This window comes from Pleurodeles waltl, chromosome 7, assembly GCF_031143425.1.
Source record: "Pleurodeles waltl isolate 20211129_DDA chromosome 7, aPleWal1.hap1.20221129, whole genome shotgun sequence".
Taxonomy (NCBI): Eukaryota; Metazoa; Chordata; class Amphibia; order Caudata; family Salamandridae; genus Pleurodeles; species Pleurodeles waltl.
The window spans coordinates 98,845,202-98,857,533 of NC_090446.1; the positions used below are offsets into that span (position 1 = coordinate 98,845,202).

The 12,332-nt window shown below is 44.0% G+C and overlaps 1 protein-coding gene across 2 annotated transcripts in view; it reads right to left on the bottom strand.

Moving 5' to 3' along the window:
• MTG2 (mitochondrial ribosome associated GTPase 2) overlaps positions 1-12,332 on the bottom strand; it is a 106,630-nt gene that overhangs the window by 20,168 nt on the left and 74,130 nt on the right. For both annotated transcript variants that reach the window (XM_069243146.1, XM_069243145.1), the window contains exon 3: positions 10,712-10,859. In XM_069243146.1, coding sequence (XP_069099247.1) covers positions 10,712-10,859 — 148 coding nt within the window. The remainder of the gene's footprint in view (positions 1-10,711; positions 10,860-12,332) is intronic.

Consider the following 12,332-nt stretch of genomic DNA (forward strand, 5'->3'; position numbering starts at 1 on the left):
CTGACAAACGTCTTGCCTCTTAGTTCACTAAGGGTTCATGTTAAACAATCATTGACAAAGCTAATAGGTCTCGCATTTTGGTTATAAATGCACTATTTTTGCGTTTCTATTGTGTTATTGTTTAGCATCTGGCATTGCAACTACAAGCGAAAAAAACACCCTGGATGTGTGCGTGATGCCGTACTCACAGACACAGAAAATATTAAAGGACATTTAGGGGCTGTGTTCTGAGCATTAGCCAGCACCTTGTATTAGACTACCACTATGTTTTGTGAATGACATACAAGAGAGGTAGAGGTGTAGAGAGAGAGGCAGAAGCGTAGAGAGGTAAAGGTGTAGAGAGAGGGGTGGAGATAGAGAGAGAGCTGTACAGGTAGAGGGAGGGTGAGAGGTAGAGAGAGGGGTAGAGCTAGAGAGAGGGATAGAGGAAGAGGGGTAGATGTAGAGATAGAGAGGGTTAGAGATAGAGAAGGAGAGGTAGCTGTACAGAGAGAGAGGTATGGGTGGAAAGGTAGAGCGGCAGAGATAGAAAGAGGGATAGAGGTAGAAAGAGGGATAGAGGTAGAAAAATAGAGGTAGAGGTAGTAAGAGGGGCAGAGGTAGAGAGCGGCAGATGTAGAGAGGTAGAGGTGTACAGAGTTATAATGAGAGGTAGAGATAGAGAGGTAGAGATAGTGAGTCTGAAAGGGAGAGAGGTGGCGGGAGGGAGATGGAGAGCAAGAGGTAGAGGCGTACAGACGTAGAGACAGGTAGAGAGAGGGGGTAGAGTGAGGTAGAAGTATAGGTAGAGTTGTAGAGAGGTAGAGGTGTTAGAGAGGTAGAGGGAGGTAGAGAGAGAGGGAGCAGAGATAGAGAGAGGTGGAGAAGTAGAAGTGTAGAGTGAGGTAGTGGTGTAGAGGTGTAAAGAGACAGAGAGAGGGTTAGAGGAGTAAATAATTAGAGGGGTAGAGAGAGGAAGGGAGGTTGAGGTAGGGGGAGTTAGAGAGGGGGTAGAGATAGAGAGTGGTAGAGGTATACAGAGAGGTAGAGGTAGGGGGTATTAGAGAGGTGTAGAGAGGTAGGGAGGTAGAGGTGTAGAGAGGTAGAGAGAAGTAGAGAGAGGTAGGTATGGAGAAAGGTAGCAATAAAGAGGTAAAGGGACATAGAGGTAGAGATAGAGGGTAGAGAGGGGTAGAGCTAGAGAGAGGGAGAGGTAGATACACAGATATCCAAGAACAAAGCGCCATGAGAGAGAGAGAGAGAGAGAGAGAGAGAGAAAAAAAAAAAAAAAAAAATATCCAAGAACAAGGCACTATCACAAACAAAACCTTTGTGTATCTTCACAGGTATGGTCTGAACACATTGCTATGGACAACCAAACAAGAACACTAAGGCTGCAATGCCCAAACGGGTGGGGGGGGGGGGCCATTGCACCTTGTAAGAGGAAGAAGCGTGAACGTTGTGTGATGGCCAACAAAAATTATCTCTTAGTGAAATCGCCTGGGAGGGAACTAAGCACACAAAGGAGGGACATTTAGGAAAATGCACCAATAAAAAAGTATTTAAGACACACACAACAAAGAACGAAAGGCAATAGTGGGAGAGGGTAAAACCTAGGACGGAGTACAGCATGTCTTGCAGACCGTGCATGTCGGCTGCCTAGGATCGACCTATAAGCTATCACTTTTAATAAGTACTATCTCAGCGCAGTGCTATAATATGGCATATTAATGTCAAAACTTCTAAATGCTAAAGAAATGCTGACTTTTGACGAGGCCATCATATTTTATATAATGATTGTTGTATGATTTACATAGCAAACATTTTCAGGCCTCACCTCGTGCACGGGCTCAGAGACCCGAGCCAGGCCCTTGGCTGTTTGCGGTGTTAGTAGTGAGAAGAATTTCACTGCCGAAAGGCTTCTGCGCTATACTGCACCCCTGCAATATTCAATGAGAGCCCAGCAGGGGAGGGGAGACCTGATGCACACGTCTTTCTGAACATGGGAACGCTAACCTGCGCACCCTCAAAAAAAGCAGAACTAAGAGCAAGCAGGCAGCTCGTGTGTGCCAATACTCACCTCCTCATCCCTTGTGCCGCAGCCACGCCTTAATACAGTTTCAGGTGAGGACATTTGGAGTTCTACTTTAATGTCTGCAGTAAATCAAAAACTGATCTACATGTGGGGAAAACATTTCACAGAAAATAGAGGACACAAGCAGAGGAGGCCTCCAGGGATGCATGGTGTCCATTTAGCAGTTTAACATATAATGCAGAGTCAAAATGCAGTGCAATAGGAAATTCGTTTTATATTTGCAGATGATGAGTTTATTTCAGGCTAAAATAGAGTGGCTCCTTGATGACAACTCTAAACATATCCAGGCACCTGCTGAGCGCACTGACCTGCCGAAGAGCATCTCTCAACGACCAAATGCAGAAAGGCTGCTTAGGTTTTCAAAGCCACACAGATCAGAAAACTCGCAAAATAAGGAGAGGTCTTCCATAAGTAAACATGCTCATCCGAACGCCCCTTGCCCCGGTTTAAACTCAAGGTCAAGCAATTGTTTTTACTTATCTACAGTAGATCGATTCTATCTGTGTAGAGTTCATGTTAACACTATCAACGCCCTAAAGAGAATATGGACAGTAATTTTCTGTAACAATTGTTACTTTACCTTTTAATTTGTCTCTCTTTTTGTTTAAATTTGTTTATTACTGTTGATATGCATCAGATTATCAGTGACTAGAATAGCAGTACCAAAAAGCATAGATGTTTACACTCAGTCTATTATGTTAGCAAGCAGGCAGGGCAGGATCTGAATTTTACACATACCAAGTATGCTTTCGGGCACTCATATATAGACGTGCAGATGAAATGAGGGCATACCTTAAATAATTGATACTATACAGCATAAAGTCAGATATGAACAGTCGAAAGGCCCGTTTAGGGGCAAGTGTAATATTATACAAAATTAACAGGGACATTAACTAATCCACGCATCCCAACTCTATCGCCCCTCCTATAGCAATCCTCTGCGCCGTGTAGTTTTCCACTGCTTTGTACACAGAGAATTACCCCGACATGTATTGCGTCAGCCACTCCGTCATTATTTGGTGGGTGGGGAACAATAGGCACGTCAGTGTGCGCGTCAGTCATGATGGCGCCCAGCTGTGGGCTATTGGGTTTTTCCGCAGTCCTACTGCGTCTTCCCTGTGTAAAGTTATTACACTTTCAGCCTGAGCCAGTTAATGCGCGATTGCATCCAGGATGTGCGCTGCAGGGATCAGGTGATTTCCATCTGCGTGAGATCAGCCTTTCTGCTAACAGGACTTCCAGATCCATAAACCGGGATATAACCTTGTGTTTCTTCCTTCTACGATATGGCCCTAGCGTGCACACTTCCCATGTATTGGAAAGGACCCTATTTGTACAATGTAGTATGCGGCTCATCACTCCTCGCCAATATCTTAACTTGTCTCTTTATAGCTGGTTACTCAGCATGCCTCATGAAACCCGTGTACACAGCGGTCACATCCTTCAATGAGATGTATTCATTAGTGGATGTTGTTTAGCACCACACACATCACCTTAAAGCCCCTCTAGAGCATTGCGTCCGCTGCAGGTTGGACGCTTTGCTAAACGATGCACACTCGGCGGCATGAACATAGCACCCGTCAATGAGTCCTAAATAGTATTAAGCCATGGCGAGACATTAAAAACAGGCAGCTGGCTGGGGGTTAAACAAACGGAGGTGGGGTCAAGGAATACAATGCTAAAGGGACCAAAGCAGCAACCTTTACAGCACCGTCAGTGCTAGGTACAGAATGGTGGTTGGGGGCGGGGCGTGGTAATAAGCAGCTGTCACCAGTGCAAAGGGGTGCAGCACCAGTGTCACAGACTTGTGAAAGGCTGAAATAAGCCCCTCTGGAGCTGGCTGGAAAAAAGCGGTGTGAAGATCGTCAGCACTTCATGCAAAATAGAAATCTGCCCTCTCGAGTACTCCTTATGCATTAAAAAATGGTAATTTTCTCTTCACAGCGTGGCTCTCAATGCGGCGGCCTAACCTGGCCTTACAGAAGGACTATCTCCAGTCATTGATTACAGAGGCGCAAAAAAAGGGAATATTCTGGATAAGAAGACTTAAAAAGCTTCGGGTTCCCTTTATAAAGAAATCACTTTTAAGAGAGAAAAGGGAGGCTGGTAGGCCGCGTAGGAGCTCCCGTCATGCTCCGTGGCTAGCCGTTGGCTCAGAGTAGAGGACGCGCGTCGGAGCATGGATGTTCAACTAAATGTCAGTCGCTGCTCTCCCCCCCCCCACCCCACCCCCGAGTTGATGTTTGGCGCTTGAGCTTCGGACCCGGTGGAACAGAGGCAGAAAGGACCTTCGGTGATTAAGCTTCGCTTTATGAGGAACCTCAGTTGCATCAGACCAGATTTCATCAGCGCAGAGAAGGGAGGTGAAGCAGGTGTCACTGGGACTCGCCTATGTTCTATTTTTGGCTGTCTTCGCAAAATGTGGGGAAATGTCGAAGTATATGGCTGTTCCCCTTCCGCAACTCTTTTTGAAAAATAAAACCCTGGTGGGAAACTTGCCGAGAGGTGCTGATCAAATGAAAGTGAACTGTGTGGAACTTACTCAGCCTGTTTTTTTTTTTCTTTTCAATTGCTGCGTGGTTTCTACCATTTATAATGCTTTAGCACTCTAGTTGCTTTTTTCAAGCTGAAGACATTGCACAGCCAAGTCATTTATCAGAGGACACTAACTTGACTACCTAAGATATATTGTGTTTAGGTTCATTTGTGCTACGTCAAGTATTTTCTTATCCAGAAATAGTTTTTTTTTTTTTCAGGCAGGAGGGCATAAAGAGAGGAAAAGGAGGGGGAGAGGAGAGAGGAAAGGGGGAAGGAAAAGAAAATACAATGCGTCGATCCCCGCATCAGTTTCAGGGCAAAGGACGCCCTGCTTCAAAGGTGTTTAAGATGGCACGAAATTTGAAAAATAAGCAGCCTGCTCCCTCTGATAACCATATAAATCTTGACCTATCTTCTAGCACTACTGCTTTGTTAATTACTGATTCTTCTTACAGTACTATCCTGCCTCACAGATCCCCGCCGGCAGTCATCAAAATGGTGGATCAGCATCTTGGCTCTGATTCTTCTTCGGAGATGGCCAGAGAGCCGGACTTAATCACGGTCTCAGATCCAGACCCTGACTCGAATTTAGGATCGGTTAATAAAGCTCGCCCACCTGGGGATTGTTCAACGCTCAGCTCGAATTCCGAGCCTTACGACAGCAAAATCCAGGACACATGCTCTGCATTCAAGCAGCTGTATCCCTTGTTCAGTGGAGGGACGGGGAGGGGCTCAAAAGAGGTAGTCCCCTTGTCAACTAACAATGCCATCTCTGCCTCCCAGGTGGACATAATACTGTGATGGGGCCCTTCATGATTACCGGTGCAATTGAACCCCTTCAGGAGGCTCAAGATCAGCAGAACTTACAAGCTCGGCATTCATCTCAGGAATATCAAGATAAGACAGGTTCTGGCACTTCTTCAGAAAACTTGCTTCTTCAAATTCTATAAGAACTATGAACATTTTGCAAGAAAAGGCCAATCAGAAAACGGAATCACAATTAAACTTAATATCTGGCAATATTCAGCAGCTTAACTCACGCATTAAAGAAGTAGAGCAGCGAGTATCGATTTGGAAGATGCACGATCTTCTTTGGATCCGTTAGTCGCTAAATGTCAAGCTGATCTTGTAGATTTACAGACTCGGTTAGATGATGCTGAAAACCGCTCACGCAGGTCTAATATGAGATTTACGGGGATCCCTGAAGGACGCGAAAAGGGACGGACTGTCACAGATTTAATCTCTGATCTTGTTTTATAGCATGTTCTCCCTGAGCCAAAGGATATACATTTGGATCTCACTATTATGAGGGCCCATCGGGTCCCTGCAGTACAGCCATCCAACGCAAAGTATCCTCGAACTGTGCTCGTCAACTTTGGCGACTTCCATATTAAGGAGCGTATTCTACAACAAGCAATCAAGAGTAAAATCCATCAGATCCCTGGCGACTATGCCTTCAAGTTTTTTTCGGATATGTCAGTTGCTGCCGCGCACCGGAGGAGAGAACTGAAAGGGATGATCCCTGCATTTCAAAAAGCTGGGGCCCCGGCTGGACTCGTGCAACAATCTAAACTAAAAGTTTTTTTCCAGGGACATTCTAATTTGATCCATACAGTGGAAGCTGCTAAAACTCTTTTGCACTCAATTCAGAATTCTGAAAGATCAGGACAGGGGAGTAAGGGGAGGTAGGGGGAGGGGGGACTTAAACTAAACTAAATTCAAAATATGAATGAAAGAAGGTGCACACTTCAGGTACTTAAGGGCTGAGACTTTCTGGGAAGGGAAGATTTTGTCACACTCAGCGCTCTATTACTATGGCACTTACTTTCCAGTTCTCTGTAGTCAATGGCATTAGGGTGCCATGTCAAGGCACCTGATTAGGCAAGAAGGGAGTCCGGGGGTGAGGGGTGGCTCCGGACTGCTCAGACGGGAGGGCCCCAGGTGTTGGCCACCCAAGGGGTGGGGTATAGGGAGAGGGGTGAGGAGCGAGGGGTCAAGGGGGCAGTGGAGGGATGAGGAGGTAGGGGAGGGATCAGGAGGGGAGGTTAGGATCAATCTTCACCATTCTAGAGCACTGCTATGTTTTTTTATAGAATATTTAAGTTCATGGTGTCGGCATTATTATTCAAAGCAGGTCAAGGTTTAAATCAATGGCAAGGTTGTATTTTCCATTAAGAATACTCTCCTGGAACGTTAATGGGTTAAATAACCGTAGGAAAAGGGCTGTAATTGAGGAAAGGGTAATGGCTCTAAATCCTTCTGTTATTCTTTTACAGGAGACTCATATTCCGGTCAATAAAGTCTTGGGTTTCCATATGTTTAAAAAGATGGCCGATTTTAAGTTGGTGGCTGCAGCCTCAGCGGCCCATAGAGGCGTAGCAATCTTTCTAGCTAGAGGTCTCAATGCACAGCCACTTGATTAATTTTCTGACCCCGGAGGGCAATGGTGCTGGGTGCAGTGCTTAATTGCCAAAGAAAGATTTGACTTCATCAGTTTTTATGCTCCCCTGCAGGATGACCCAGTTCCTTATGAAGGGCTATTTTAATCCCTTTTGCAAACAACAGGCAAAATTAATATTGGAGGAGATTTTAATTTCCTTCAGGATCCAGTTCTGGACACCACTGCTTGGGGTAAGAAACTGCACAAACCTAGAGTTGCAAAAACTTTTAAAGATTATGTTAAGGTCTTGATGCTCTGTGATCCTTGGAGAGAGAGCGCTCCCAATGTGAGGGAATATACTTGTGTCTCAACTCGGTTCAAAAGCTCCTCTCGTATTGATTCTTTTTTTATATCAGAAACACTGTGTTTTAAAACTCAGTCGGTGCAGCACTCTGGTTTATCTGACCATGCCTCCCTGGTACTGGAAGTGTCTCTTTACTCCAAGGTTCTTACAACTCAGACTAGAAGGTGGGTTTTCAATTTGCAGCTTCTTTTGGATAAGGGATGGCTACAGATTTCCAAGGGTGAAATAAGTGAATTTTTCAAACGTAATCAGGGATCTTCAACTCCAGCTGTAATTTGGGATTCATTTAAGGCCTTTTTTAGGGGCTTGGTAATTGCTAAGGAGGCAGCAGATAAATCTTACCTGAGACAACAAATCAGGGCACTGGAAGAGGCAGTCCAAAGGTGTTTAACTGCTTATCTACATGCCCCCTCGGAAAATAACAGACAGTCTTTTGAATCTGCTAAAAAGGCATTGGCTTCTTTAAGAAGGTTGATACAGAATATCAGACTTATAAACAAAAGATCTACGAAGAAAGTAACTTTACAGGTAAATTTTTAGCGTGACAGGTTCGAGATCGAATTGCTGGTAATATCATACACGCCTTAAGATGTCCTGTCAGCGGGCCTAGACATACTGATCCCAGAGTTGTGGATGAAATTATGCTGGAGCATTACAGACGACCGTAGGTCCATTAGAGAATTCTTGGGGAAACTGGATATTCCCAGTCTCACAGAAAAAGACAGCAGCGCTCTGATACAGCCATTCACAAAGTTCCACGGCGAAGGCTTGTGGACCTGATGGCTTCCCGTCCGAATTTTATAAGGCTTTCATTAAAACATTTGCTGATGATTTTTTGGCTTTAATCAATGGCTTACTGACGGGCAAACAGATTCCCAAGACCTGGCATTCAGGAAATGTGGTGAGCTTTCCTAAGAAGAACAAGGACAGGGAGGACCCTAATGCATATCGTCCAATTTCATTATTAAACACAGATTATAAAATTCTTACAAAACTTCTGGCTAATAGGCTTAATGGGTTAGTTAATAAACTGGTGCATCCTGATCAAAATGGGTTTATAGCGGTCGGCAACTTGCCACTAATACGGACTTTTTGGCTGGGGCTCTTGACTATTTCGCTTCTAATAAAGTTCCCGCCATCATTCTTTTATCAGATGAGGAAAAAGCATATGATTTGGTTGTATAGGGTACACTTTTTGCAATATTGTCTAGCTATAAGGTAACCCCCAAGGTTATTGCACTAATTCAAAGGCTGTACTTATCTTCGGAAGCTAATATTATTATAAACTCAAAGAGCGTTGGCCAACTTCAAGTACAACGGGGGACTCGGCAGGGCTGCCCTTTGTCTCCTATACTCTTTGCTCTTTTTATTGAGCCTCTAGCCATTAAAATTAGACAACGTAATCAGATTCTGTCTCCTCTAAAGTCTATGGGGAAGATTAAACTTTACGCGGACGACATTATTATGTTTCTAGATGAAAAACGTACCTCTCAGGAAGCGGTTTTTAATGTATTCACTGAGTTTGAGCAAATTGGTGGCTATAAGATCAACATGAGTAAGACTGATATTATTTTGTGTGGCACCTCTCCTATTAAACTGCTTCCTGAATTAAGACGCTGTGTGAATGCCAGGCCAAAGAGATACCTAGGGATTTACTTTTCAGCCGATATAGGAGACCTGTACGATCTTAATTATGCTCCATTACTCGTGAAAACTCAGGCTTTGCTGGCTCGCTGGGGGTCTCTCCCCCTATCTATATTAGGTCAAATTGCATTGATCAAAATGGCAGTTTAACCACTGTTTAATTTTCTGTTTTCGGGCATCCCGTGCGTTTTAACACAAAACTTCTTCAAAAAAATTGGAGTTCATATTACGTCTATTTATCTGGCAAAATCGGAAGGCTCGAGCCGCATTAGGTGTATTATATGCAGATAAAGAAAAGGGGGGGGTTAGCTTTGCCTAATTTTAAAGAGTATTATTTTGCTTTTTCTGCGCCTTATTTCGCCAGCTTTAAAATGGATCAATCCGTAGGTTGTGGGTTCTTCAATGATTTTCGTGAATTAATATGCAGGGAGCATAAAATTCAGAATCCAGTACTCTTGGCGAAATCGCCTAAAAAAGTTTGTTATAAAACTCTTAAATGTTTTTTTTTAAGAGAAAATCAGATTTTCTCAGAAAATATTCAAACCCATTTTTGCATTTTGACACCCCTCTCACACAGATTACGTTACACTCTGGCGCTCAGCTTAATGTAGACGTAGTAAGGAGATGGGAACACGCAGGTATCAGTAAAATTGGGGATTTTCGCACCAATGACAACTGGGAAACTCCCTTAAATATCCTGACTGCTGTCAAAAATGACCTTCTTCTGCTGGGATCCTATTATACTTTGCTACACAGTCTAAGAGACTTGGATGTTAATTTAATTATTAACGCCCAGACATTTATCTCAGGACTGATGGATCCTCTTAGGATAAGGACCGCGGGGTCATGGAGAAGGCTATTAACAGACCGGGATAAGGCCGATCTTGGGATAAAAGCACAAAAGAAATGGGATCGTCAGGAGGGCCTAGAGCTTACGAATGAATGTTGGGAGAGAATTAATCACTTGAATTTCTCTGTTCTCAGAGTGGCAAACGGGCATCGGATGATATTTTATAGCAAATGGTTATTATACCGAACCCCACAGGCCTTGTCCCGCATGGGGCCCTGCTGCCCTGATCTGTGTTTTCGCTGTAAGGAAGTAGGGGTGGCGGGCTGGACACACGTGATTGGGACATGTCGATGTATACAGGAATACTGGGCTGGAATATTTAAGATCTTAACAACTATGGCGCAGGTCTCCATAACTCCTAGCATTTGGCTGATGTGCTTAGGCTTCGATCCTGAGGCAAGACTCCACTCCAGGTGGGAGGAACTCGTTTTTATCGCCACTGCGGTCGCTAGATCTCTTTTGTTAAGGAACTGGCGATCTGAGCTGGCTCCCACTTCTCAAGAATGGCGGAGCAAAATGACGCAAGTCAGGAATCAGGAAATGAGATATGCTAACAGAATAGGAAGTGGTAAAAAGTTTGCTTTGATTTGGGGCGAATTCTTTTTAGATATGTTTGGGTACATTTGTCTATGGTTAAATTTACTACTGAATGATCCTGCAGAGCTATTTATTCTCACTGTAAGTGGCAATGTATTATTTTTGTTATTATCTTGATCGATCCTGAAAAAAAAAAACGTAAAAAAAAAACAAGAATAAGAAAAGAAAGAGAGAAAAGGGAAAGAACTCCCACTCAGGACTATCCCTCGCAGGAGGCAGGTGGTAGTTGCAGACGTCTACAGTGCAAATAAGCAATGTTCTTACCTTTGAGGATAACATCACCACCGTTTCCTCCATCGCCACCATCTGGACCCCCAAATTCTTTTCGGGGTTCACTGTGGAAACAGCTGCTGCCTTTGCCTCCTTGTCCCCCATTAACACGGATTCTGCGGTGGTCAACAAAGTGGCGAGTCTAAAAAACAAGCATCTCGTAATGAGGTCTCTTAATTTGCAACCAGACTTAACAGGTAGGTATGCACATGCACAACAAACTGGAGGACTCTGTTCCTGACAACACATCTACAGAAACCTGGAGAGGAGGTCACATCAAATATACATCTCAACAATATAAGCAAATTAAGCAAGTAGCACGTAAGACCCCTTTCGAGGCCAACACTGCAGAGAACGGTTACCAGGGCCCGACCATGGTGGTTGAAATGGTTTCCCACTGGCGTCCTGGGTTTACCCTACTATACTACTACAAGTGGGCCTATTACATCCCTCTCTGCTCTTGACTCTCAGGGTAGTGAGGGCGAACGGTCACTGTCTTCTCAAGGAAGCAGAGCAGGTGGACCCGAGCAGACAACTTAATCAACAAACCAACAACATTTTAGATGTCCAGCGCAGAGCTTATCTTGTTAAAAAAAAAAAAAAAGTAATCTCACATTACTCAATGCTACACAACTGAATTCAGCATACCGGCCAGTGAATGTAATCACATCTTTATTGTGGAGCTAAACACTTTATCCCCCCTCTGCGCTGTCTCCAACCCTGGTGAAAGTAGACATACTTGTCCCCTAATAGTTATGGTAAAGGCATGAACACGGCTCAGGTGCAGACTATGGGTGCTCTACCAGGGGAATGCATAATTACTTCATTTGTTGGCTCAAGTTCTTAACCCTGTTGGTATAGTGGGTAGTAGTAGTTCTGACATAGTCCCTCACTCTCCGATAGAACAAACTTAGTGGATTGAATTTATCATAGATAGAAGCCAACGGAACTCAGGTGTATTGACAAATAACCACACCCCTGGAAAGTTGAATTTATCTCCTGTAATCCACAACATAATTAGATAAAAATATACCTGCCTTCATATGTCTTACTCACTTCAGCTGAAACTCATCCAAAACCTACTCCACACAGTAAGAAAGAAACAGGACCAAGTAGATCCTCATGCTCTCTTATTAGAGAGGCACATGAACGACCTGACCGCATCATACTCTGGGTCAGATCTAAATCCCACTTCATGTCTTCTTCAAAAGACTGCAGTCAAGACTATCAACAGAAGTCCTTAGCTTCTCCTTAACAGGACCAAATCTAACCTAGTAACCTCATTCATATTTCATGGGTCACCACCCCATTCTTGGAAGAAAAGTACATCTGCATCAAATGCCTTCCACGCATTTGTTTATCAGCAGCCAAACATCATACTGACATTTGAGATAAGATTTCCTATTCTTGATTCTTGACTTCGACCTGCTATACAGAAACCAGGTTCACTAATTCCTCATGGCCAATGTTGGACCTCTTATTACCTGACAGCTACTCTACTATGTGCCTGGACTGTGCGGGAAAGACAGGTTTAGTGCCCACACATCCAAATGCCATCCACCTACCGCATTCGTCCAATAATGGACCAATGTGGCCCTTCTATTGCCTAGCCATA